General features: G+C 40.4%; 1 protein-coding gene across 1 annotated transcript in view; it reads left to right on the top strand.

The window, feature by feature from the left end:
• itpr2 (inositol 1,4,5-trisphosphate receptor, type 2) overlaps positions 1 to 27,521 on the top strand; it is an 82,118-nt gene that overhangs the window by 39,435 nt on the left and 15,162 nt on the right. The window contains exons 38-52 of the mRNA XM_084735156.1: positions 13,625 to 13,745; positions 14,187 to 14,374; positions 14,458 to 14,638; positions 15,250 to 15,503; positions 15,588 to 15,788; positions 16,877 to 16,987; positions 17,422 to 17,517; positions 18,266 to 18,385; positions 20,773 to 20,895; positions 21,010 to 21,202; positions 21,398 to 21,523; positions 23,992 to 24,167; positions 24,260 to 24,424; positions 24,547 to 24,730; positions 27,011 to 27,097. Coding sequence (XP_084591282.1) covers positions 13,625 to 13,745; positions 14,187 to 14,374; positions 14,458 to 14,638; positions 15,250 to 15,503; positions 15,588 to 15,788; positions 16,877 to 16,987; positions 17,422 to 17,517; positions 18,266 to 18,385; positions 20,773 to 20,895; positions 21,010 to 21,202; positions 21,398 to 21,523; positions 23,992 to 24,167; positions 24,260 to 24,424; positions 24,547 to 24,730; positions 27,011 to 27,097 — 2,326 coding nt within the window. The remainder of the gene's footprint in view (positions 1 to 13,624; positions 13,746 to 14,186; positions 14,375 to 14,457; positions 14,639 to 15,249; positions 15,504 to 15,587; positions 15,789 to 16,876; positions 16,988 to 17,421; positions 17,518 to 18,265; positions 18,386 to 20,772; positions 20,896 to 21,009; positions 21,203 to 21,397; positions 21,524 to 23,991; positions 24,168 to 24,259; positions 24,425 to 24,546; positions 24,731 to 27,010; positions 27,098 to 27,521) is intronic.

The raw sequence follows: 27,521 nt of genomic DNA, 5'->3' as shown, positions 1-27,521 counted from the left end.
TACAAATATTTGACTTTCTTTTCTTTTTTTTTCTATCAAGCAACACTTTACTGAACTTTCTAGATTTTTGAATGGACTTTGGCGGGACATTCAGGGACAGTGATTCGTGTTATAGTAAACAAGCTCAGTTAAAGCCTGGATTATACTCCCAAATGTACTCTGAGCTAATGTTTACTAACTATGCTAACAATCGATCAGAAATCTGCACCATTTTTTTGCTAACACTAGATATCTATTAAATGTCAGAGACTGTGTCGTATTAAGTTGCTGTGAGGTGTAAAATCACCGCTTTTAATCAGAAGGCAGAAGATAATGTTACTTTGACTGTATGGTGTTGTATTGGATGTATTGTATTGTTACTGCTCTTCCTCTGCAGCTGCCTCAGTCTCAATTACATGTCTCTCGTGTCCACATTTGTCAGTTTATGTGTCTGTTTGGTAGTATATTCAGACCGTTCAAACTCACCCTGGGTCTGGTTTTGCAGCTGCCTGTACCTGTTGCAGCCATCTTCACCAAGATGGAGGTCTGTGTATTAGCAAGAATCTTGCAATATGACATCACACATACAATGGTTACCATCTAATATATTGCAATACTTTAAGACAGGTGATTGTTTTTTTTAAATTCAATTTTAGGAAAACTGTCACAGTATAAAGAATACACCATCATATGCAGTTTACTTTTTTATGCAATCAGAAGAGTGAAGAATCAGGAGTTTGAACACAACACAAAGTAAACTACTGCCACAAATCTTTGCCTTTATCAAGATAGTTTTTGAGAATCAATACAGTATCACAAAACATAATATCGCAATACTCAAGTGTATCAATATTTTCTTACACCCGTACCAAGCAGGCAGGACAACTTGATGTAGTGGATTGATTTTTACCCCAGAGAAAAAGTAAGGAGTGCTCACTCTGCAGCTACTTCTGGGGAATGAAATGTCCTCCGAGGCATAGAGTGTTTTCACAGCACACCATCAATCCAGAGGTCGGCCATGTTGGCGGTATGGACCACAAACACCGACTCCGAACTTGCAACCATTCCTGAGGAATTGTCTGCCTTCAAATTGGGTTGCATTTACCAAATTCAAGAGAGGAGTTTCAGAGAAGTTTGGTGCACAACTTCTTATGAGTTTCGTTGGTAGGCAGCAATTGTAGCTCAAAATGGTTAAATTTGGACAACTATATAATATAAGCTTGTAAGCAGCTTAACAAACTAGTTTCTCATCATTCACTGTATGTTTTAGCAGCTTCTGCGTATTTTCCTGAACATTTCCGTGGTGTACACAGCGTGTAAATCCATTCTGTTGTTTACATCCCAGTGTCTCTGAAATGGCCCCGTATCTGGGTTACTGACAAAAACATGAAGTTGGTGCGAATACTACACTGTACACTGACTTACAAAAAAAAAACCCCCAAACCAAAAACACAACAGTCAGGTCACCAACTGATGATTTGAATTCTCAGCTTTCAGGGGGCAGCTCTAGATTGGATGTCACCACTCTACTGTCCACCTTTGAATAAAGTCAGTGCCTCACAAAATGCTCTGGACAACATCCCAACAAATCAGGGTGCATATATTTATATATATATATATATATATATATATATATGTGTATATATATATATATATATATATATATATATATATACATATATATATATGTATATATATATATAAAATCTACAGTACCTGTGTTCATTATAAGAAATGAACATGTCACCCATTGTTTTTAAAGTTTTTGGAGAACAATGAAGGTCTTTAACACAGTAGACTAAGTTACATCAGGCTTTGGATACACAGACTTTACTTGTTAGCACAACCAATTCATTGTTGGTTTTATTGTTTTCATGGGATTGGATGACAATAAGAAATATATAAAATACCACTAGATATATAAAGTCTTTTTTGTAACTTGTGCACGTTTTAGCTATTAGATGATTTCCGTGAACACATGCATGCATATGCATGTAATGTGCTGTCATGTGTATGTGCATGTAAGCGTGTGTTCTTGTTTACAGGGGATTGAAAAAGCCAGTTATGTAATATAAACCACTCTCACACTCCCTCTCTTTCACACTCATCCCTGTCATTCACACGCTGTCTCTCTGTCTGTCTGTGTCTGTCTTCCTCTTCCTGTCCCTCTCTCACTCACTCTATTTCTTTCTTGCTTGCCAAGTTTCACACCACCTGCCCAAGGCAAAGCAGATTTACAGATTACCACCCTCTCAATGCTAAGCACATCACACGGACGCATGTAGACGGAAAGCTTCACTCAGACACACGCACACACACACACTCCCAGGCTTGCAGTGCAGTGCAGTGCCACGCTGGCTGTCCCCTGTATGTGTGAGCTCATCCAGCCGGGTTTTCCCTGTTTGTCTGTCTCCTCATGGGAGTAGTAGAACCTGGCCCAGGTTCATCCACAGGGAGCAGGTCAGGCAGGGCAGAGAGCTCGTATAGTTTGACCTTTAGCTGGATTCAGGCTGACACAGCACGCTGAGTCAAGTCAGAAAGTTGGAGTTAGGAAAAAGTAAAACCTAAAGCTGGGCCCACGAGTGCCTCAATGTTTTATACATCTTTATCGACATTCCTAGAAATTAAGAGTTCTAAAAGAGTTCTCCCTGAAGACCCTGAAGTTCTACCCAGAACCACTGGCTTCTGGGTAGAACTAATGGAATGGTTCTGGGTGGAACCATTACACCATAAAGGGATTCTCTGGAGAACCTCTCATAGAGCAATCTGGGTGAAACCTTTCACAGATGGTTATAGGTATAACCCTTTGTGTTGGATTGTACGTAGAACTCTGTGATGGCCCTTTTCCACCAAATTGGTTGTGGTTCTTGAAGCGGTTATGTTTAAGATTCTTAGAACATTGGTGCTATCTAATGACCCAGTTTTGAGAGGAACCATTATAATCAAGGATCAACAAAGTGAGTTTCAGAATGCACAACAACCTGTAGAATATGACACATTCACTCTGGCTCTGAAGGAAAACCTGCAATTTTTTGGTTCCAGCTGGGAACCAAATTTTCAGGTTCAGCACCAGTTTTTTGTGGAAATTCTTCCACAGTTTAAAAATAAGATGCTTGAACCGGAACAGTTCCAGTTCCATGTTAGTCTGATGAAAAGGTTCCAAGGGGAATGTTGTGAAAATGTTCTACTAAGACTGAACAGGGCTCTCCTCTGGCGACAAGCTACCTTTTATGGTTCTAGTTAGCACCTTTATTTCTAAGAGTGTATGGCCAAAAAAATAATAATAATTTGTGTGGAAATCTGTTTGTCATATATGTTTTACTACTGAAAAGTTCCCTCCCTCCTTCCTCTCGCACTCACTGCCCTCGATCCATCAGTCAGGTGTCTGTTAGTGGAGTATTATGTTTTGGTTTCCATGGCGATGAGGGATTAGCACATGTTGTTTGTCTGTCTGCTGGTCTGGCTGTGACTGGGCACAGGAAGTCTGTGTACCCTGTGTAGAAATGTCTTCAGACTAGGAGCGCGGTGCCTGCTGCCGAGAAGTCCTGCAAAAAAAAAAAAAAAAAACACTTGTAAAAGAAAGCAAAAAGCTGCGGCTTCATGTGTCTGATTGCCACTATGAATGAGATTAGTTGTCATTGTGGACAGTGTTTCGACACAGTTCATAGTGCGTTATTTGAATCTGATTGAATGTGAGTTAGGTCTCTTGTGCTCAGGGAGGCACATGACGGGCAACAGGATGAATCATATGAATTGCAACTTGTGTTTGCACTGATTGCTTCTAGCTTTTGATTTTTGCACATAAGGAAGTAAAAGAAACACCTTAGAATAAATGAACAGTCCCAGAATTTAATAAACATAATTTTTGTTAGGACTTTCAGAGGTGGTCATTTTTGAGAATGTGGTTTATAATACTATTTGATGTGCGAAGTCAAAATCAATTTTACTTTCCATTCCACCACATGTACAGGACTTATAGATGATCAAAATGCACTTTCCCTCAGACCTCAGTGTTGGTAAATATCCAGGTACTAAAACAACAAGGGCTGTCAGTGACCCGTGGCTTTAAAAAAATCAAAAAACAGCACACACATCCGGAAGCAATAAGTACTGGGTGCTGGACAGAAATGCAAATACAAAAATATAAAGTCCACACACCCGAAACTGCTCCTTAAAGAATTTTTAATAGTATATCATCACATGTGACGTTTCAGGGCCCAACCTTTCATCAGACTTCAGAGACCTGTGGCTTGCGACTGTGCGGTTTTTCTGCACAAGTAAGCAAAGACAAATTTCTGCCATTTGCACTCAAATGATAGACAATAAAGTATTTTCAATTCCATGCTATTCTAGGACACAAACAAAACACTAAAATGTACTAAGAATTTATAGTGGTCAAAAACAAGGCAGAGATAAAGACCAAAAAAACAAAACTAAAACAGTAGTGTTTCATCCACATCCATTAGGTGCCTTTCAGTCAGTGTTTATCAGTGTCTATTTCAGTTGTAACTCCTCATTGTGTGCCACTTTATGTAATTTGGCAATGTTTGTAACTTTAGGCAGCAAAAATAATAGCGACCACATCTGACCCACTTATGTAGACTATTTAATTACAATTGCCTGAATTGTTGTTGCTTCAGTCACAAACACTGGAAAGTGATGCAGTGTAGCAAAGGAAAAAGTCTCAAATCATGACCACATGCACCCATGGTCAAGAATGGGTGCTCACCTACATTCATGGAAAAAAAAACCTCAGAAATGACTGTTGAGATGATTCAACCCCTCAAATGAACCAGACTAAGTCCACAGCAGTGATGCTCAGCTTAAGGCCCAGGGTCAAATCTGGCCCACGATATGGTGCTGGGTGCCTCACTGACCATTTTCTAATTGTCAGTTTCACACTGGGAAATTTTTTGTTTGTTTATACCAATTAGTAGATATTCAATAATGTTCTACTGACCGTTGCTTGGGAAGTTGCATATTAGCCAATACCACCAAACCAAAAGAGCTTAAAGATGCTGTTCACTCTGGTGGGATCAGTTTATTTGCATGTGTTTATGGTTTATGTTTATGAATCCAACTTAAATGTTATATAAACTCTTTCACATATTACCAAAGTATTTAGATCTAATAAATTAAATTCAGTTTAACATCTGATCTATATGTCACATAGTCCTAGTTTCAATCCTTGTAGCAAGTTAATTTAACTAAAAGTTAAGTTAGTAAGTAATTTAATTTGGACAAAAAGGTTTTTCAAAGAAAGATGAGTTATGGGCCCTTTGATGTTTATTCTTTTTATCTTATAAACAATGTTATTATTAGTATTTGTTTATTATCTGGCCTTAGGCCTCCTGTTAGTTTGCAAAAATGCCCCCAGGACGAAGCAAGCTGAGTCTCCCTGGTCTGCAGCTACACTAGAAGCTCTGGGTGAACATACCTAGAACTGGATGTTAACGTTGGCATACTGACATGCCCAGAATGACAACACTAACATGCTAATATTTACAAGGTATAATGTTTACCATGTCACAAATTGCTGATTAGCACTAAAGACAAGTAGAGCTGAGGCTAATGGGAATATCATTAGTTTTTTAGTTTGGCTAATTAAGATTTGATGATAATGGTGCTATGATGAAAGGTTTGGGACCGACATTATTACAGTTCTTCCTTTTGGGGGAGATGAATCCCTGTACCAAACAGTATGACAATCCATTTAATAGTTGTTGAGATATTTCATTCTGCCATGACCGACAGGCATCCGTAAAGCACTGCCACGAGCATGTCATAATCCAAACCCTCAGAAACATTTTGTTTACTGCAAGGATATTTTATTTGTAAGGTGTTCTCTTATTTTGTTCACCCTGTGTATGTGCTCTGGTACCAGTAAGGCAGATGACACAAAGAGGCCTCACTTGGCCTGTAATGAACATTACAGTCTTCCTAACAACCATGATCAGGGCTTAACAATGTTAGTGAATCACATGTAACACTTGCACAGAAAACCGACCAGCTAACAGTTGGCCTTTTTCTGAATGCTTGTTTACGATTCTGGCCTTGTATTTCCCTGAACCGGTCTTTCCAATTGCTCTCACATGTGGGCTTAATTTGTTTTGCTGATGTGCTTGTTTGTTGGGTAAAAGCATTTTATGTGCTGTGGAATTGCAGCTTGAAAACATTGTAAATGACAGCACATGATGCGTGTCTCTGCACATGAGAGTGTCTGTTTATCAGATGCATGCAACATGGTAGGCTGTAGGCAGTGTGTACAAAGCTGCAGAGCCACCTGTAGTGGTCAGGAAATGTTTCATACTCTACGCAAGAAAATTGGAATGAAGAAGAGCCAAGATGTAATAGAAATGCCTCAGTCTGTCTAACTGTGCCGTAAAGGTTCAGCATGTAAGATTTACAGGGATCTATTTGCAGAGTATGGCAGAAATGCATTATGATATTCATTATATTAATATATTTTCATGAGTGTATAATCACTTGAAAATTACAATTGTTGTGTTTTGAGTGAAATAAGCTGTTCATATCTACAGCAGGAGTCGATCCTCTTCCACTAAGGATGCCATGTTGCACTGCCATGTTTCTACAGAAGTCCAAAACAGACAGACCAAACACTGGCTATACATGGCACCTTTCGCCACCACCATACCTTCTCCTTCACCTTCTGAATGGGAGGCAAAGAACTTACTGGGTGAGGGTGATGCTTGGTGTTTGCAATCTGCAAGCTCACAGCTAGATATCACTAAACCCTTCACATTGGTTCTTTAACTGAACAGTATCACCTAACATAGCTTAGCACAGGCTGCCATTGAAGTGCATTAACAATAAAGCAGTCTACTGTTAACAGTAGCAGTATATAACACCAACTCCTGTTTAGGGCTGTGGTCTGAGTAGGTGGTCATGAGTCAAAACCATCACCACCACTGCATAATCAAAAATATTTTCTGCTAATTCTATTGAATTCAATGAAGATCTCGTGAAAAACTACTTATAAACTATAAATCTGTCTCAGAACCTTTTTTTTCTTTGTTATCTATAATTAGTACATACTTAGCTCCAGGAAAAATAAGGAACTCTCTTAGAAGTAAAGCCATTACCATTTTATTTCCAAATATGATTGTTTAAGACCTCTTTATGTTGCCAGAAGTAAAATTCAAGTGGAAAAATACAGGCGCCTGGTAATTAAAAATGGTGGGCCTAAAAACACTGAAAAATGTGCAACATTGCTAAAATTTTACCCCCTGGATTCCCAGAAGAAAAATACAGATGTCATGACCTCACTGTTCCCAATGGTAACTACAGCCTGCATCTTCCCTTCATTCTCCCACATCATGTTCCCAAAGTGTCTGCATGTGGGATCTAACAGTACATCAAATATGATTAAAAATATTTCAGTACTATATTGGACTTTGAAAAAATCTCCTTTGATATTACATTGTTAGTTATTTTATTTTATAAAAAGGACTGCTACTGACTGCTGTATTGTTGTTGCTTTGCACAAGTACGTAACATGATTCAAACACTGCACACACACTGCAAAGACAATTCATGCTGATTTTTGCATGTGCTTAGGTCATGGCTGGCTACTTTTATTTTACTGCATATGAAGAGCAGAACCACTTGAAAGGGTCTGTAGGATTTTGTGGCATCTGGCGGTGATCTTACAGATTACAAATACTTCATCTCACTCTCCCACAAGTGTGTGGGAGAACCTGTGGTGGCCACAAAACTTAGGCCCTATCTAGTGCCAGTGTTTGGTTTGTCCATTCCGGGTTACTGTAGAAACATGGCAGCACAACATGGCAGCCTCTGTGGAAGACCCATACCCTAAACATATAAAAAGTAAAAAAAAAAAAAAAACCCACAACAATAAAATATTATTAATATAAATATTATATTCTGTCATATTCTGCCAATAAATCCCAATAAATTTTCACACTGGACCTTTAAGCTTAATGGAAAATGGAAAAACATAATTTAATTTGCATTTAATTAATTTAATTTTAAATACTTTTAATTTAATTTAATTTAATTTTATTTATTGTTATGTTTTCATGTTGTCATTTTTCTTTGTTTTTTTAATATAATGATAAATATATCATGGATTTTGGACTCGTGCCAGTCATGTTAAATTTTTGGTATTGTTACATCCCTATCCGCACTATAACAAGAGGAAGATGTGACTGTATGTGTCTTGATTTTTCTTATTCATGAAATAACCCCCTTGGTAAGAAAGCCTTGCAAAACACATTGATATGGATATGTATTATATTACGGAAAGCTCCCAGCTTTTCATTTCCCTCCGGTTCCAATCTGTGGAGGAGCTCATTGACTCCTTTAAGACAACTGAAGTCTTTATTAGGTAACGTGCAACACATCATTTTATTTGGTGCATGATCAGATTGAGTTTCAGTTTCATGTACTAATGACAACAACAATACAAGGTAGAGTTTCGCTTTGAAACTCTTTACTGAAGACAGTGTGTTCACTGCAGGATCTGCTGGGATCTAATTGTTGCTTCCTGATGGCAAAGTTGTTGGATGTTGCTCAAGCCTCACACGGCCCATGAGGAAACTCCACTTGTACTGTGTCACAGTGTACTTGATCAGCGTTCCCCACTGTTTACAAAAGACACATACCCAGAGTCCTCTCAGGTTTCTGTTGTGGGAGAAAGTAACAGAAAAGAAAACTATTAGCCCTCCCAATCTGAGCTTTGTTTGGGCAACACTCTCCCCCTCTGTGGCCGAAGTCTCCTCTATTGTCGACCTTGTCTGACCCGAGCAGCTCGAGCCTCCCCCGCCCGTTCCTGGTACTGTCTGTCTCGGTTCACAGCTGGTGCTGCCCTCCGCTGCCTGTGTGAGATTTCAGACCACCTAAAGAAGCACAGGGCAGGCTGGTGTCTTTGTCTTTTTCTCTATGCATTTCTCCGGAGTCTGAGAGATCTGCAGACAGCCAAGCTGCGAGGGGGCTGGAGGAGGGTGGAGGGAGAAGAAGGGGGTGCAAGGATGCCGGAGGTTGGGATCGGCAGCTCATCCCTGGCTTGGACACCAGAGCCGCAGTGTGGCGTGCCGGTGCACATTTTAAAACACCACGACTGTCTGCTCCTCGCTAGGTTTTGTTTGTTCCTCTCCTCTCCTCTCCTCTCCTCTCTCACCCCTCCCTCCTCCTCTCACTTCTGTCAGTTCTTCTACCTCTATTTCTATCTCTCTTTCTTTCTCGTGGCTCTTACATCACCTGACTGGAGTTTTTTCTCGTCAATGCAGCAGCAAGCAGATGAGTCAGGCTGGGCTGACTCTCCTCTCCTCTACCGCCATCCTGCCTCCCCTCTTCTCTCCTCTACTCTCTCTCTGCAGACCTAGCCAGCAGACTGCATCGCCCAGAAGGGAGGCGAACAAGAGCAAAAACCTGTCACCCCCTGTCACCCCCTTTTTCAGCTTCCCCTGCCGAAGCGTTTCTTTCACTGGTGTTTGAGAGTAGTGTAAAGCCAGCGCATCCTCTGTCAGGAAAGGGGAAATTTTGAGTCAAATGTGATTCAATCTGCAATCAGTCAAAAAAGTGTGCATTGGGATGCATTATGGAGTGTAGTGCTTGGTTTGTAGTTGCAGTGGGAATGTGCCCATGTGGAAATGAGAGAGGCTCGCTCAATGGATGCTCACCTTCAGTTTAAGAAGAGTGTGCGTGTGTGTGTGTGCGTGTGTGTGTGTGTGTGTGTGTGTGTGTGTGTGTGTGTGTGTGTGTGTGTGTGTGTGTGTGTGTGTTTGTGAGTGTGTGTGTGTGTGTGTGTGTGTGTGTGTGTGTGTGTGTGTGTGTGTGTGTGTGTGTGTGTGTGTGTGTTTGTGAGACAGTCAGCCAGACAGTGCAGGCAGACAAGTGTCTCTGCTGACTGCAGATGAGATGGAGTGTTTACTGACACAGGGAGCATCAGCTACACGTGCTCCGCCATACCTTCCCTCTTCAGTGCACTTAGTTTGAGGCTCTTCAGCTGGACCGTACCTGGACACAGAGGTGCCTCAGTTGTCTGATCTCTCACTGTCAAATTATTGATCTGGTCTTTTTATTTTTTTTATTTTTATTTTTATTTTTTTGAGAGAGAGAGAGAGAGAGAAGTTTGGAGACTATCAATAGTGACTGGTATTTCACTTTGATAAATCAGTTTCAATGTTACATTTTTTCTTGAGCCAGGTTACAGTTTTGCAGTGCTCGCAATGCGCAAGAAATGTACTGTAAGTAGCGATTACTGTAAATGTTCACAAATCCAGCTAAACAATGAGTCACATTAAGCTGAATACCAATTAGCAGCAAGTCTCAGCTTTTATAGAGGTGTGACAATCACAATAAGGGAACTTGCAAAGGGACAGAGAGGCCAGATAATTGTCGGTGTGTCAGCTGCAAAAACAGCAAAATTATGTAATGCAATGAAAGCAAAATGTTTAAAATACAGACAAGCTGCATTAAGTGAGAGGAACATAAACATTAACCATGGCCCTTAGCTGCAAAAAGTTACTGTCTGACCACGAAATATTCCATGTAGGTGGCCTCATGTGGCCTGCCTTTAACAAAACAAACATGTAGTTCCACAAACATCCTGATTACTTTGCACCTTTTAGTTCAACATTGTACACTTCCAAAACAGTTGGGATGCTGTGTTTTGTACCGAGTGGGTAAATAGTCCAGCAGTTTAAGAACACCATTTCTCAGTACACAACTCCAAGGAATTTCAGAATTTGACCATCTACAATCCATGATATCATTAAAAGATCCAGAGAAATCTTTGCACGTATGGCACAAGGCCAAAAACCAACATCATGTTTGTGACCATTGACCCCTTAAGTGGCACTGCATTAAGAACTACATGACTGTATAAAGAATATTAAGGACTACTTAAGTAATATCAGCTTGGGAATGCTTCAGAAAACTGTTGCCAGTAAACACAGTTGTTCACTGCATCTACAAATGAAAATTAAAACTCTACCATGTAAAGTGAAAGCCATATATCAACAACATCCAGAAATGCAGCCAACCTCTCTGGGCCAAGCTCATCTGAAATAGATTGGCACATAATGGAAAAGTGAACTGTGGTCTGATGAGTCCACATTTCAAATTGCTTTTGGAAATCATGGACATCTTGTCCTCCAGGCTAAAGAGGAAAAGCCAGCATCTGTGATGGTACTGGGGGGGTGTTAGTGCCCATGGCATCATGGGTAACTTGCACATCTGTGAAGGCCCTATGAACGGCCTTTTCAGATGGGGAGCAACATGACGCCTGCTTACCTGCTGGGATCCACGGGATCTCACTGCACAGGGTCTCACCTCCCCATCACCTCGTCACCTCCTGAGTGCTCCGCGAGTAAACGCCAGGCGCGTTGTAACCAGGCAAACAGCTTCTGTGCACTACTGTCACCCAGAGCCACTGCTACATATACTTGATATATCCAGTCTTGCCCTGATGCCCTTCTGTTTATGTCCCTGTAAGTTTTTTAAAACTGTTGCATATTTCAAGTAACTCACAGACAGCAAGGATCAGCTTCTCATCCATTGTAGCTGTGCGTCAAGCAGGAAAAAGTTCAGGAAAATTTAACTCTGGCTACAGGCATGTGCATAAGCCAAGCACGACTGCACAACTCTTAAGGGATTGCATCCACGTGTCAATCCGCCTGTGTGATTGCCCGAATCCCTCTACCTGACCATTTGCCTCTGACTGAAAATGAATTGCGAGGCACATCAATGGCCCCCATCTGAAAAGCCCATACTGCTGCAAGAGGCACACAGGTTTTGGAGCAACATGTGCTGTCATTCAGACAATATCTTTCTCAGGGACATCCCTACTTATTTAATGAAGACAATACTGGACAATGCAAATGTCACGTTTATGGGAGATTGTGCTCATGTGTGTCAAGTTTACATTTGGACCAAATGTTGGGTGCTTGGTCACCAGTGGAGCCAGTCCTTTAAACTTTTAGTATCTATCTCTGCAGTGGATTGTTGTTATTGATTAATCTGCCCATTCATTTCTTGATTAAACAATAAATCTTCAGAGCTCTAGTTGTCCTTGTTGTATGATCAGTAGTCAAAACATATTTAATTTTCAGTTATACAAAAAAGAAAGAGAAAACCAGCAAAAAGTCATATTTGTGAAGCTGAAACCAGAGGAGTTTCTGTTTGATAAAGGTGCTACTTGATTATATAGTTTGACCTATTAAAATTGTTTGTGATGAACATTTAGTCAACTGAACACCTCAAATTACAGCCTAAGGTTCATGGAGTTAACATCTCCGAACCACCACAGTATGAGCTCCATCAAAACTGAATGTACTGCAGAGCTTTAGTATTTTCAAGTGTTCCTGCTATTTTGACCACCACCTGTATGCCAAGGGAAGGCTGATTGTCCAGCTAACATGTTTCCATGGAAACCACAGGTGGCTCACGACAGTCCCTTCATGCTTTTGCTCCACCCTCAATCAATCTGCTTGTCCATCTATTCACCCATCCTTCCATTCTGCCGATCAATAACAGCAGTGAGGTGTCATCAAAACAAGGCCATTCTGAGTTATTAGGTTGCCATAGAAACTGATGAGGGCCACCCTTTGTGGTCATATTCTGTCCATCCATCCATCCATCCATCCATCCATCCATCCATCCATCCATCCATCCATCCATCCATCCATCCATCCATCCATCCGCTGGCCCCACCTGCTGCTGTTGCACAAAAAACATATACTGTAGGTGGTGACAGGCGCAATGCAAGTCATCCACCTGTCAATCACTCTCGCACTTCGATTACACAACCACAGCAGGAGATTATCTCCATGAATCCTTTAATCTCATTTCGGCTTGTCTGCGTCAAATGTCATGAGAGATATTTGTGAGAGATAGAAAGACAATAAATGTAGGCGATAGATAAAGGGTTAGCCAGAGGCAAAGTGGTGTTTGGTAATGTCTTGTTTTGTGCATATACATAAAACATCAGAAATTAACACATGCAGCCTCCTATTTGTCATGATGTATGTTTATGATGTCAGCGTTTCTCTGCTCTTTGTTCACTCACAAAGGTTAAGTTGATGTCAAACTTTCATGCTCTTGTCTCATGTTCAAGATAGAGTGAAGAAAAACATAAATATAAAAGATTTCAGGAAAGATCATCATTAATTATAACAAACCTAAGATGGAGAGGTTAGCTTAACTTTTTTTTTTCTATCTTTGCTGCCGTCTCCGAATCTTTCATAAATGCTCAATTAGAATCTCGTTATCGGACAACACTGTTATTGTCATGCTCCTCAATGAGAGGCTCCAATTTCTTTGTTGATAAGAGCATTGTCACCCTGGAAGCCACTGCTCCCATCAAGAAAGAAATGCATCATGGGATGACATTGATCATTCCTATTAGGTGTAAGATGAAATCCACTCAGCCCCCGTGTTTGAAAGATTGGATGGATTTCATTCCAGTGAATACACCACACCACAATGTTCTCTTGGATGGGACATCTCATAATGTGTCCCTCATTTTGAAGTTTTTTTTATGGTTATGCCTCACAAAATGCTACTTTTTCCTAAATGTGTTAAAATGTGAATTTCCTAGTTTGAGGCTGGTGCACTCTCAGACTGTGATATGGATTTAACATCATGATTTTTGTCTCCACAGGGAAACGACTTGAGAAAGATTCTACTCACACGCTACTTTGGAAATCAAAAGCTTCTTTCCAAGTCAGAGCTTGGGAGTGGAAACAGCTCATCTGGCGGCTTTGTCAAGCCGTCATCCGGAGGTACAGAGAACCCCAAATAAACCCAGTAGACACTGCAATAACTACTCAGTGCAGAGGAAACAACAGCAGCTAACATGACAGCGCTCTGCTTCTGAGGACAAGTGCTGTTTGACAATTGCTGGCAGACTTTGAATCTGGCTAAAGCAATTCCTTAAGCAGCACATAAATATAGTATTTATGTCCAAACAGTGGTGGAGTTGTAGTTGTGCAGACTGATAAATCATATTTCCGTCATATCACAATATGAATGAGTGGAATTAACACATTGCAAAAGGCTGCAGGAAATGTGGTGAAATAAGAAAAATCGTTTTATTTACACATGTCATGCCTTCACACCCAGCATGCGAACATTTGACCTGTCGCATACATTCACACCATTTGTCAGATGAACTCCCAACTCCCATCATGTTAAATATTATATATAATATTCAACCTCTGCAGGAGGTTCTGCAATGCTGGACTCCGACAAGCCAGGCAGCAGTATGGTGGAGATCCAGTGTCTCTTGGACAACGTCGGGGCATCAGAGCTGGTGATTGACCTCATTGTCAACACCAAGAACGACCGGGTGTTTGAGGAGAGCATCCTGCTGGGTATTGCCCTTCTGCAGGGCGGAAACACACAGATACAGGTGGGTGACTCAGACTCTCAGAACCTTTATGTCTGTGCCACAGATTTAGATTTATGTTGATAACCTCTCTGCTTCCTGTGCAGAACTCCTTCTATAACCAGCTGTACAAACAGAAGAAGTCCGAGAGGTTCTTTAAGGTTTTCTATGACCGCATGCGTTTGGCCCAACAAGAAATCCGAGCCACCGTGTCCGTCAACATGTTTGAGCTCAGCTGCCGAAAAAGGGATGATGACAGTGACGTCAGTAGCATCAGGTTCAAGAAAGGTACAGTCAAACAATTATCATTTTAACCTCTCTGAGCTGGAATTACAGCAAACACACTGTGGCTCCTGTACTGTCTGAAAAGCACATCAGACAGTTTAGGTTTATATAAAGTGAACTGAATTTCCATAGAAACAGGTTCAGATTGAATAAAAAGCCACAAAATAGGCTCAAATATAAACTTGAAAACCTTAATGCTTCTCCAGTATGTGTGGTCGTCAACTTCAGCTCAGCCTGGAGTTTAAACAATAGTTGAGGATAAATCCAGAATGATCTTTGTCGCTCTGTTGACCTCTGAGCAGACTGTTGTTCCCAGTTCCTTCAGTCACATGTCAGAGGCCATGTGACGGCCCACATCACAAGCCTATCAAAAGGCCATTGTATCAAGATCGGGTACTTTCATGCTGCAGAACCCCACTCAATAGTTGCCCACTCATCGAGGGGGGTCTCTGAGTTTAATAAGTCTAGAATGTCATCATTGATCATGGTAACCTTTTGCATTTTTTCCTCCTTCAATTTACAAAGACCCATCTTCTGCCAAATGTAATTGTACTGTCCATTAATAAACAGCTAATGATGATTTGTATACATACATCCTTTTATATGTGCTCTAGGGAAAGACTCAGGGCTTCATATGAGGGAGGATATGCGAGGGCAGCTGAAGGAGGCCTCCTCAGTGACCTCAAAGGCCTTCTGTGCCTTCAGAAAGGAGATCGATCCCGACCTTGAAGGCCTCGGCCACAGCAGTGAGATAATCGGGGCTGAGGAAGCTTTGGAAGAAACCCAAATGAGCCCAGCCATCACCATCATGAAACCAATCCTACGTTACCTCCAGCTGCTCTGTGAGAACCACAACTCAGAGCTGCAGGTACAATTGACATTAAGAACCTTGAAGTCCAACTGCTGTTAAATTAAATGCTCATTAACTGTTGTTTCTCTGCTCTGAATCCAGAACTTTCTGCGCAACCAGAACAACAAGACAAACTACAATCTGGTGTGTGAGACTCTTCAGTTTTTGGACTGTATTTGTGGAAGCACCACCGGGGGCCTTGGGCTGCTGGGCCTTTATATAAATGAAAGTAATGTGGACTTGGTTCGACAAACCCTGGAGACCATCACAGAGTACTGCCAGGGCCCCTGCCATGAAAACCAGGTAGGAGGACTAGCGGTTGGTTTAGAGTTAATGGTGGTGAATAGTTAAGTAGGTAATTAATAAAGTATTAAACAGGATGATGAAACTGTACTCCCTGATATTTTGGCCATTTATTGATGATATAACTTGAATTTTGTCTTTTCCATGTAGAAAGGCAACATAGTTTTGGTAGTTTTGAATGTTATAGCCTATTAAGCATTATTGCTAACCAGTCTATGCCGATTTCCTTCTTTCCAGGACATCATTTGTCTATTTTCATATTGATATACAATCAAAATCAACTTGCAGAGACTTCAAAACTGCTTGAGATGGGCAGTCTGATGCAGTGAACATATTGTGGAATTTTCAGAATCAGAGATTGTAAAGGAATATTCTTTAAAGTAATAGTAGTTTTTTGAAGTAGGTTTATATGAGGTTTATATTGATAGTCAGCGTATTCTCAACAGTAGGAGAAGCAGCAGGAGTACTGATGTAGGAAGTAATGCAGTTTACTGCTGTGAATAGAATGAGCAGCAAGAAGTATTTTAGCCATTAAAAAAATCTATGTCAGTTAAGTGTGTGTTTACTGTTTTATGTGTCCTTCAGACATCCTTTTCTGACAGAAAACCACTGTTATATAAGCCAAATATCACTACCTCAAACTGTTTCTTTGTTGTTCTGTGATTTTGGTGTTTAAAGAGGTTAATTGAGACTTACCAAGTCATGCAATAACACAAACAAATCTATTGATTGAGGCAGCAATAGACCAGCAACTCCCAATTTCTGCAAGGTAAAATTACTGATTTTGTCAGAGGAGTCTGGTTGCTCTGGAGAGAGCAGCATTTGACTCATAGTAGTGGTTTCCAATTGGAAAAAGCTGTCTGACAGCAAAGTAAAGTGGGGGAAATATTGTAAATATAGCATGCACTGAAACTGATATTGATATTCTTTCCTCCTGTAGGTAAGTCACTGACTATGGATAAGTGCCTCATATAGCCTCACTTCAGAGAATCCAAACTGTCCCTTTGACTGTCACAAAGTGTGACTGAAAGTGTGTTGTTGTCTGATGTGCTGTCACTCTAACTATACCCCTCTTGTTTTTTTTCCAGACCTGTATAGCCAAGCATGAGTCAAATGGCATTGACATTATTATAGCGCTGATTGTCAACTCCATCAACCCCCTGGGGAAGCATCGGCTGGACCTGGTGCTGGAGCTCAAGGTGAGTAGCAGGTGTCTCTGAAAGCCCTGAGACGTCGCTCGCTATGACACACAGCCGCTGACACTGCTGCTACCAGAGTAATACTAAGGGTTTGCTTTAAAGTACCGCAGTAATTATCTATAGTGCTAGAGGCCGGGAACAAGATAACTAGAGGCACTTTTACCAATTCTCAAATGTTTAAAAGAGCAGTGGCAAAAAATGTCATCTATAAATGGAGCCATATTTTTCTGAGGAGAAAGTGTTGTACCTCCTGTTTTTTTTCCATTTGATGGTATATGTTTGTTAGCTACAATGTCTGCAGATGTTTTAATAAGGAAATTGCAGCATTCAAATGGTTTGCATAAGTCGCGTCATTCATTCCTAAATAATTTAGCTCTGTAATTCGTAGTTGACGAAAATGTGAAGGCTCATTGGTGAAGGCTTTCTTGTTGTAGAACAATGCTTCTAAGCTCCTCCTGGCCATCATGGAGAGCCGCCATGACAGCGAGAACGCAGAGAAGATTCTCTACAAGATGAGACCCACTGAGTTGGTAAGTGTGTATCAGCATATTTACACACACACATATATAACTTAGTCCCATATAAAATCTACAATGCAAAGGTGTTGACTTGAGTCACATGACATGGACTCGAGTCACTAATTTGATGACTTTAGACTCAAAAAAATCAAATTGACAAATTGACTTAGAAACCAGTGATTCCTGACTTCACTTGGACTTGAGCCTTTTGACCTGAAATACTTGATGCCTTCCGCCAAGCCAAAAGGAAATATGTTATTAAAAATGTGTGCCAGGTATCAATTCATTTCCCTTAATTTCCCGAATCAACTAAAGTTAACACAGTTCATTCCCAGCGAGTCAACAGTTTATTCCCCAGCTCCGGTTTCAACCAGTCCAACAGCACCCAATCAAGTTTTAGGTGAGAACCATGAAGAGCTAACGTTACCTCTCTGAGCTTCAGTTGAAAAAATTATCCCAGGAATAATTTCTTTCATTAATACAAAAACTACAAGGTGGTCAACAAAAAACGGCACATTACAGACAGAGACACAGCAATTTGAAGTTGCACAAAGAATGGTGAGTCACAGCTCTGTCGTTAAAATGGCATTAGATATGGAGAAGAGCGCCTTATGACTTGTTTTGGACTTGAAACTCAAGGTTTTGGACTTGGAACTATGATTGCAAAGACCTCAGGCTTACTTGTGATTTGCAAAACAATGTCTTGGTCCCACCTCTGCTACTATGAGTAGCAGTAACTTTCATGACTTTTGTGCATCAGGTGGATGTAATGAAGGAAGCCTACTCCCAGGGTCTGGAGAGTGAGGACGATGAGGACAGTGTTGGGGACCAGATCAAGCCCAGAGATGTTGGACACAACATTTACATCCTGGCCCACCAGGTAATAAAAATGCCCGAGCTTGTTTTTGTCTGTGACAGAGGAATAACTGCATTTCCTTTCACTCTCTCTGTCTGTCCGGTGTTCTGCAGACATCAGGGCCGTGCGTGGCTCCAGTTGATGTGTGTCCACACGCATGCTCCTATTTAAATGTGTCCTCTGTGTGAAATGATGGAAGACTGCTCTTCTATGAGCGGGTTGCTCTGCCAGGTTTCTAAAATTAGCTTTCAGGATGTGACACTGGTTCTGCAGACGTAGGTGTTCAGTGAAGCAGGCAGTACTTGCTGTATTACTAAACAAATGTGGTTTGCCTGGTCCAGTAAAGAAATGTTCCACTGGGGAAGTAGTTGTATTGTGTGTGTGTCTGCATTTGTCTGCAGTTTATGTCCGTGGGAGAGGGCAGACAGAGTCTAGCAGGTTTTCACTTCTGCCTCTTTAGAGTCAAGCGTCAAACAGGTTATTTTTGTCCAACCAACAGACGAGTTTCATCATGATAAGGATTTTCTTTTCACTGTTCAACTGTTGTTATACATCTATATATATATATATAGATGTATATTTTACCTCAGAAAGTGGAAACACCCACCTATTGTTGTCCAAATATTTTTACATATTTCATATTATTATTTTTACATATTTCCTCTAATTCCTCTATGCTTATGTGTATATATATATTCTTGAATAGGAGCAACTGTAATGTAACCCAAAATCCCCCTGGGAATCAATAAAGTATTGCTCATTTCTGACACGCACGCAGACACACACACACACACACACACACACACACATACATATCCATATTATCTGGTATTTGCTCCTCAGGGCAGCTGCCATTCATTGTAATTTGTGTGTAATTTGCGTGTAAGATAAGAAATAAATAATGAGTTAGTAAATAAACAAAACTACTGTACATATTTTTTCACTGGCAACCACAGGATTCACAGAAAGGGAATTACAAAAACTCCATATTTTTTGCCCTGTTCTGGAAATTGTACATTAAATAGAAGCAAGTACATTGAAAAAAGGAGAAAAAAGAAAAACAAAAATAATCTCACATCACAGTGTCCACTATTACAGGGTGGCTGCCTTAAAAAAATCCTCACACAACAATGTGGCACATTTCTAACACAAACTTTTATCTATAACACAGAGAAGCTGAAAAAAGGAAAGAAAAACTGTAAGATGTAAATAAAAAAAAAATGAAACAAAACAAAAAAGACTGGGATGTAGCTAAACAAAAAGTGAAATTTATGATGCTGAGTTTCAGCTCATTGTTTAGCTGTCTCTCTGGCAACTTTACTGTTTTGGTTCTCTTTCACCACTTTCATAGTGTCATTTTTGGCTGCAGCAGGCAGCTGTATTCAGTGAAAGAGACCCACTGTACACTAGGGTTGGGCAATATCACACACACACAGACACACACACACATCTCCTAACATCCTCCCAATTATCAGCTGGGATATGTGTGCAAGCAACAATTTTGCTATGTTATGTATGCTATGTGCACATTCACTATGCCAAAACGACTAAATAAATTCACAAAGTGGCAAGAAAGTAAATATTCTCAGACCTATTTTTCTTAATAATCTTGAAAATACAACCGTACACTTTCTGAATTCAAGTCTCTCTCTTTTATCGAACTGAGATGTGCTTATAATTGCCTTGTTAACTTGAACACATTTCATTCAAACTTGACAGAAAGCAAAATAAAACTCATCAAAACTGTCTTGGTTAGTCTTTCTCCTGTTCCAACAATCACCAGCTCTGGTTTAGTCAAAATAAATCCTTACTCCCCTTCGTTAGATGTGAAAATATTCTAACTCTACAGGCTGTTTTCCTCTCCCTCGTCCTCCGGCTGTGGGTGTGTGCTGTGCAGCTGAATGAGAGCGCATCCCCGAGTAGCAGCTGTCACTTGTGCAGACCATTAAGTTAGCAAAATAAAATGACAAAAGTCCACCCCAAAAAAAAAAAACTGGTAATGGACAAATGCAGATAGCTGATAAATGTTCAGAGAACCACCCAAACTGTACACTACCTGCTCAGCACCAAGCAGTAAGTTTACTAGCTGGACAACATAGTGGGAGATTTAGCAGATAAAGAGACACATTTTTCCAAAACAGAGCTAAAAGAGAGTCCTTTGTTTTGGTTGTCTGTCTTCTTATTGTCATGTCAAGTTGTATTGTGTTGTTTTAACTCTCATTAAGTGGTCTGATGTGTCCATAAGCAAGTTTTGTTGTTAGTAGGCTGGAGAATCATGGGCAGAATTAGGAAAATTAGGTTATTATTTAAAGACTTTAGGTTTGACACAGAACGTTTCCTTGAGGACCAGTGTAAGTCCCTCCTTGAGTGCCATGTAAGTTAATTAAATACATGTTGTTTATGTAACCCAGCTGGCCCGGCACAGTAAAATCCTGCAGCAGAGCCTGAGGCCAGGGTCGGGGTCAGGGGTGGACTCTGACCATGAGAAGGATGACGCCCTTCATTACTATGCCAATCACACAGCTCAGATAGAGGTACTCCTCATCATCCCTTCATCCATTTATCCACTGAATCTCTAAAACTTAATGTAACAAGCAAATCGCATTTACTGTTAAACCTGTAATGAGGCTTTACTGGACCTCTCCCAGATTGTGCGTCATGACCGCACCATGGAGCAGATAGTGTTTCCAGTCCCCAACATCTGCGAGTACCTCACCGAGGAGTCCAAGATGCGTGTGTTCACCACCACAGAGAGAGACGACCAGGGCAGCAAGGTTAACGACTTCTTCCAGCAGTTTGACAACCTCTACAACGAGATGCGGTGGCAGAAGAAGATCCGCAGTAAGTCTTTATATTCTGAATCCGGCTCTCAGAAAATAATGATGGTGACAGCAGAAGCAGGCTGCAGGATGGAAATCATGATTATGACCCAGAGTGTCTGGTTATTGTTATTCCAGAATAAATTGAAGGGCCCGCAGCGACTTTGTGTGCTGACTTTGTCTCCACGTATTTATGCTTCCTGTTGTGTTTGTGCAGAAAATAAGGCTCTGTTCTGGTTCTCACGCCACATCTCTCTGTGGGGGAGCATCTCCTTCTACCTGGCCTGTCTGCTCAACATCGCCGTGGCTGTCTTCTACCCCTTTGGTGATGATGGAGATGAGGGTAAGAATTTCTGATTATTATTTTTTGTTTTTGTTTTTTACTGCTACAAATTATATGTGTAATATGTCGACTTAAGGCTGACCCACAGATGTCCTGGTCATTTGGTAATGCTAAAGCTAACTTAGGTTGACACTGCTTAGAACTGTAGCTTCTTCTTTTAATTAATTGCATACTTTCTCAAACCCATGATTTATTTTCCTTGTGAGTGTGATAAACACCCTCCACCAACATTATTTGACCTCCGAGTAAAACTACATCTAAGCTGTTGGACATGTTTCAGAAACGTACTGCAGATATGACAGTATAAATGTTTAATATGAATGCTATATTTAAATCAAAGCTGCACAATTAATCTATTTATCAATTAGTTGTCAACTATTAAATTAATCAAAAAACTATTTTGATAATAATTTTAATATATATATTTTTTTTTAGAAAAAAAAATCTAAATTCTGTGATTTCAGCTTCTCAAATTTGGTTTCTTAAGTGAAAGTAAACTGAATTTAGGTGGTGGACAAAAACAAATTTGAGGAACATTGATCAGCATTTTTCATCACCATTTTCTGACACTGTAATAACAGTTAATTTGATCATTTATAATTGTTCGCTGCACCCTAATTCAAATAAATTTTAAATTTATCATAAAAATCTGTACAAATGTGGTTCAAAGTTTGCTGTGAAAACACCTGTTGTTTTTTTGGACTTTGTTACACTCTGTGTTTCCATCTGACCCTGTGTCACCTGAGGTTAGATTTATTTAAAGACCTGACACACCCATCGTCCACCCACCCAGGTGTTTCCACGTCCTGGCCTGATTTGACTTCAGGACAGGTTATTCCTGCACAAAATGTGTTTCAGTGAAATCTCCATTGCACTCTAGCTGCACCCGCTGTGGTGAGATAACTTTGACTTTAATCTTCTTTATGGATATGTTGAGATTGTTGGCCTGCATAGCTTTACCCAGTTTCACCCTGAGGTTAACCTGGGTAACACCTGTGTTTATATTACTTTAACCTACTATTCCACTTTCCGTCTGTACACTTGTCAACCGAGATTGCGTTCAGGCTCTGTAAAATGAATCATGTTGTGAGCCACGAGTCATGTTCATGTTTTTAATGGCCTTTTGTCACTCTTTCTGGTTAGTGTTTAATATTTTTTTTACAAATTGATACTATATTTACATATTTTGATATTTCCTACTATTTTACCATTATTATTATTTGGTATCATTGTGCCATTTTTTCAATTATTTGTAGATTTTTTGCTACTGATGTAATTTTACCTGCTGTAGAGTTCAGTAGTGATGTTCTGGACATGAAAATTCCTTTCATCTTCATTTGTAGACTTTTGAATATAAGCCATAATGTCATAACCATCCAAGGTAAACTGAGTATGAACTATGAGATTGTGAAATGATGGTACATCCTCCTGGAGAAGCTACAGGTCAGATTAATATTAACCATGTTTTAAGACAAACATGTTTTATTCACAATGTCACGTTCTACACGACCCACAATCCTCAAGTGTAACAGTGATGTCATTCATTGGCCAAGCTCACTGTTTTCATGGAAAAGTTTGATTAGCCTGATTAGTTAGGTAACTGACATGAATCAATCTAACAATCTTGTTATGCTGCAGTCAGTATAATTTAAATACACAAACTAAAACACTGCAACACTGTTATTAATAATATAAACACAATAAAAATGACAAAAGTTAAATATAAGAAGTGGTATCATTTGCAATGGTTTATGGGATGAGTAGGTCCTTCATTCTTAATATAACTTCTACACAATCTTATACCTTTGCCTTTTTTTTCCATTTTCCAGTCTTTTTTCTTTTCTCCAAATCAAATGTTTTATGGTCATCATTCAGTTGGTTGGCTTGTTTCCAGGCTTAAAACTCATTACATAAGTATTTTCTGAAACATCAATGGAGTGACGAAATGAGAAATTCTCTACTGGAACAGGAGACGTTCAAAGAGTTGGCAGTCATTGTTGAGCTCTAGAGTTTTTTCAGCACATTGGTCAACTTGTTGTTTTTAAATGTGCTATATGAATAAACTTGACTTGACATATGAGGGGATTTAAATCTGAGTTTTGTTGTTGTGTGACTGAAATGTGAACATTTATGTGGTATAATCTGATAATCTGCCCACATGTGATCAGATCAAGACACCAAGACACATGTTAATGCGGGTGTAAACGGGGCCCATTTCTTGAAAGTCTCTTTCATCAATAAATTATCAGAAAACTTCAGGTTCCTAAAGAAAAGTGAGCTTCATTTCGGTGGTTTACACTGTAACTCGAAGAAGCTGACGGTCCCTATGGACCACTGTTTGACATTTTAAAGTGTTGCCTCTGACTGTGTTGTGCTAAGTTAAGCTCTTAGCTCAAGTTAATAATTCATTAGAAAAATGCCACAGTGTTTCAGAGCACTGATGATTGATCCTTTATTCTTCTGTCCAGGCACCTTGTCCCCGTTCTGGAATATCTCGCTGTGGGTGGCGTTGGGGGTGTTCACCATGTTGCTACCTGTATTACCCAAGCCGTGGGGCATCCTGTTCTTCCTGGTCTCCCTCATCCTACGTGCCATCTACACCATGGGCCTCGGTCCTGCTCTGCTGTTGCTGGGTACTGTCAATGTAAGTGATGGAAGATTTGACTCTTTTTTCACAAACATCAAAGTGGATGACTTCTTTTTTTAATCCCTGAGCCTCATTTCTTTCTCTTTCAGCTGTTCAATAAGTTAGTCTTTCTGGTCAGTTTTGTGGGCAACCAGGGGACATTCACTCGAGGATACAAAGCAGTTGTAATGGACATGCTCTTCATCTACCATTTGAGCTACGCCATTATCTGTGTCCTGGGCCTTTTTGTGCATGAGTTCTTCTACAGCTTTTTGGTAAGAAATCTCCCGCACATTTCACTTCCATGTCATTGTGACTGATTGATCAGTGTAGCACTTCAAACACTCTGAATGAATCAATTTGCTAATGACTCGCTGATGTTGATCTCCCTCCACAGTTGTTTGACCTGGTGATCCGAGAGGAGACGTTGCTCAACGTGATAAAGAGTGTCACGAGGAACGGCCGCTCTATTATTCTGACAGCCGTTCTGGCCATCTTTCTCGTCTACTTCTTCTCCATCATTGGCTTCCTCTTCCTCAAAGACGACTTCCGCATGGAGGTGGACCGCCTTCACACACCAGGTTAGAACTTCTTCAGCTGTTAAAACACTCTTTAGTCATCATTTTTATTGAGCCATGCACAGTGATGGGACCAGACCCTGTGTCTTAAACAGTTTCCAGAAAGTAAAGTAGATTTCTTTTAGGGGCAAACAAAACAAACACAAGCACACCACCATAATCTCACTTAAACAATATAATATGCAATCAAACCTATGCATCCAAATAAACACAAACAAAACAAAGTAACAAAATTGAATTAAATATCATGCCATTATTATATGGAGAATAAGAAAAATCATCAACAATGTAAAATAGATTTTACATTGATGTGTAGCTTGACTCCCATCTTAGAAAAATAAAAGTATATTATTCATGGGGTGCTTTATGACACTGGCCAAATAATTGCAATGTCCACGTTTGAGTCCAAGTGAGACCCTTTGGTGTGTGTCATCCTCCATCTTCCCCCACTTGTTCAGTCAGGTCCATGATGTATTCAAGGGATAGTGCAGATTATTTAATGTGGGATCATATGAGGTACATATCCGTAGTTAATGTATTACCTACAGTAGATGGTGGTTGGCACACCCCCAGTTTGGAGAAGCAAAAAGGAGCACCAGCTCAGAAGCTAAGCAATGTACTGCTGTGAACAGGGTCAGCAAGAAAACACATTTGACCAGTTAACAAAGGTGCACCACAGCCATTTCCAATCGGAAACTGTCATTAAATACACCAAATATTGCTCTCTCCAAACAAAATAATGTATGAAATCAGTCATTTTGCCTCACACAGACGACACGCAATAATACAAACAAACTAACAGATCTAAGCAGCTGCAGTCCAGCATCTCCCATGATCAGTGAGGTAAAATTAATGATTTTACCAATGGACTTTGGTTGTTGTGTTAAAAGCAATATTTGGCTCATAAGTGACAGTTTCCCAATTAAAAAAAAAGCTTTTGACAGCATAATGAAGCGTTGAAAATATTCTAAACACAGTGCACACTGATGACTTAATAGTTTTTATTTATGTTAGACTGTGGCTGTTCTGCCCTAGTGAAGCTACAGGTTGTAAAATTCTGTCCTTAAGCTGAACTCTGTCCTGAACAGTCCTCTCATAAACTTCTGTGTTGTCGTCTGTGTGTTATTGTTGCGCTCTTAACTTATCAATAATACACCCTAGTGTACATCCTAAAAGTTAATGAGTTTCAAACTTCACACAAAAAAAGATAACTGGCCAGCTCTGCATTTGGTAGCTCCTAGAGTATGTATACATACAGACACTTTAACATTGTTGACAGTAACCTTTGAGCTGTCGGGACAATCATCAAAAGGATTCTTTGGCTCAGAATGAATTGATTGCACAACTTGGTTTCAATATGATAAGATGGTTCAAGATATTACATTTTAATGTGTTTTGTCTGGCTTTTTAACCTCTTTGGATTACAATTTCTCAATAGAAACTGTGCAATCAATATATGATTTTCACATAAAGAGTTGTAGACTGCACAGTATACTGCATGTACGTTTGCAGACACATGTTTTGAAAACACTGTGTGTAGTGTGGGAGTGTTAATGAGCTCCGGCACAGTGCTCCGATGGTCAGGAAGACAACCTGCTAGCACATGTGCACCTGTTGCATAACCTGGTGGCCGCGCCATCCTGTGTTTTGCTGAATAGAGCGCAGCAGACACAGCAGAGCAGTGGTGGGTTATGTAACCAGCTGGGCTCACGCCTGTCGATCTGTTTGCTGTGGGGTGAGCCGAGGCACGACCGGAGCTCCATCAAAACTGAGGAGCACCCTGTCCACACTGCTGCCGCCTCGGGACTGTGACCCTTACGCCCTGCCTCAGCCCCCCCTGTCCTCTCCACTCTTCTTCTTCCTCCTCCTCCTCTGCCTCTGCCTCCTCCCGGCCTTGCCGCCTGTCCTCCTGCCTGTCAGGGAAGAAGGCCCTTTTGGTGACACTCTGACCCAGGTGTACAGCTCTCCTTCTGCCTGTCTGCCTGAGTTGATCACACTCAAGTACAGCTCCTCTGCAGCTCAGGGCTTTGCCGATGTGCAAATGATTTGTTCAGGTTTTTTCAGCAACACTTCACCGCCCACCCAGCAGCTGCTGCCTCAGTTTACATAATGTCTGACTATATCTTTTCTCGCCGATTTTACCGGCGCTGATGAGAATTAGCGGGAAGGAGTTCTGCTGCTAGAGCACAATCTAAACCATCTTCTTTCATCTGTAAATTCTCAGTGCTGTTAGCATTTATCAATTACACATTTTCCCTTTTCTTTTCTTTTTTGTGTGAATAGAAAAAAGGGAGTTATTGAGTAACAAAGGAGTTCCTGATTCATGTTTGAAAGAAAGCTGCCCTGTCTCAACACCTCAGTCTATTCCTGGTAAGTTTTATGATTAAATAAAATTTAAGTAAATTAAAGGACCAGTGTGTAGGATTTAAATTGTAGATTTTTTTAAATTGTAGATTTCAAACAATGACGTAAAGAAACATGGATTCCGTGTCTCCACTTCCACCCTCTGCACAAAACTGAACCCAAAATATCCCAGATATGAGCGCTTCCATGTTGCGCTAGTGACATCATTTGCAGCCAGAGTCTCTGCAGTAGTGATTAGGGTTAAAACCACAACATTAAGTTCCCACCTAAAGGAATTTACAAAATTACGAATTTGAACATACACCAGCGCGATAAGAATTACCTAAAACGACAGAAACAGTTTTTGGAGGAAATTTAATTGACGTGTATGCGACGTGTCTTTGACATATTTGTATGGAGGGGGGTGGGGTTTATGACCTATACTGCAACC

Source organism: Lutjanus erythropterus, chromosome 13 (genome assembly GCF_056507025.1).
Source record: "Lutjanus erythropterus isolate fLutEry1 chromosome 13, fLutEry1.hap2, whole genome shotgun sequence".
Taxonomy (NCBI): domain Eukaryota; kingdom Metazoa; phylum Chordata; class Actinopteri; order Lutjaniformes; family Lutjanidae; genus Lutjanus; species Lutjanus erythropterus.
Note: the sequence above shows the minus strand (reverse complement) of the source record. Positions and strands in the feature narration are given on the sequence as shown.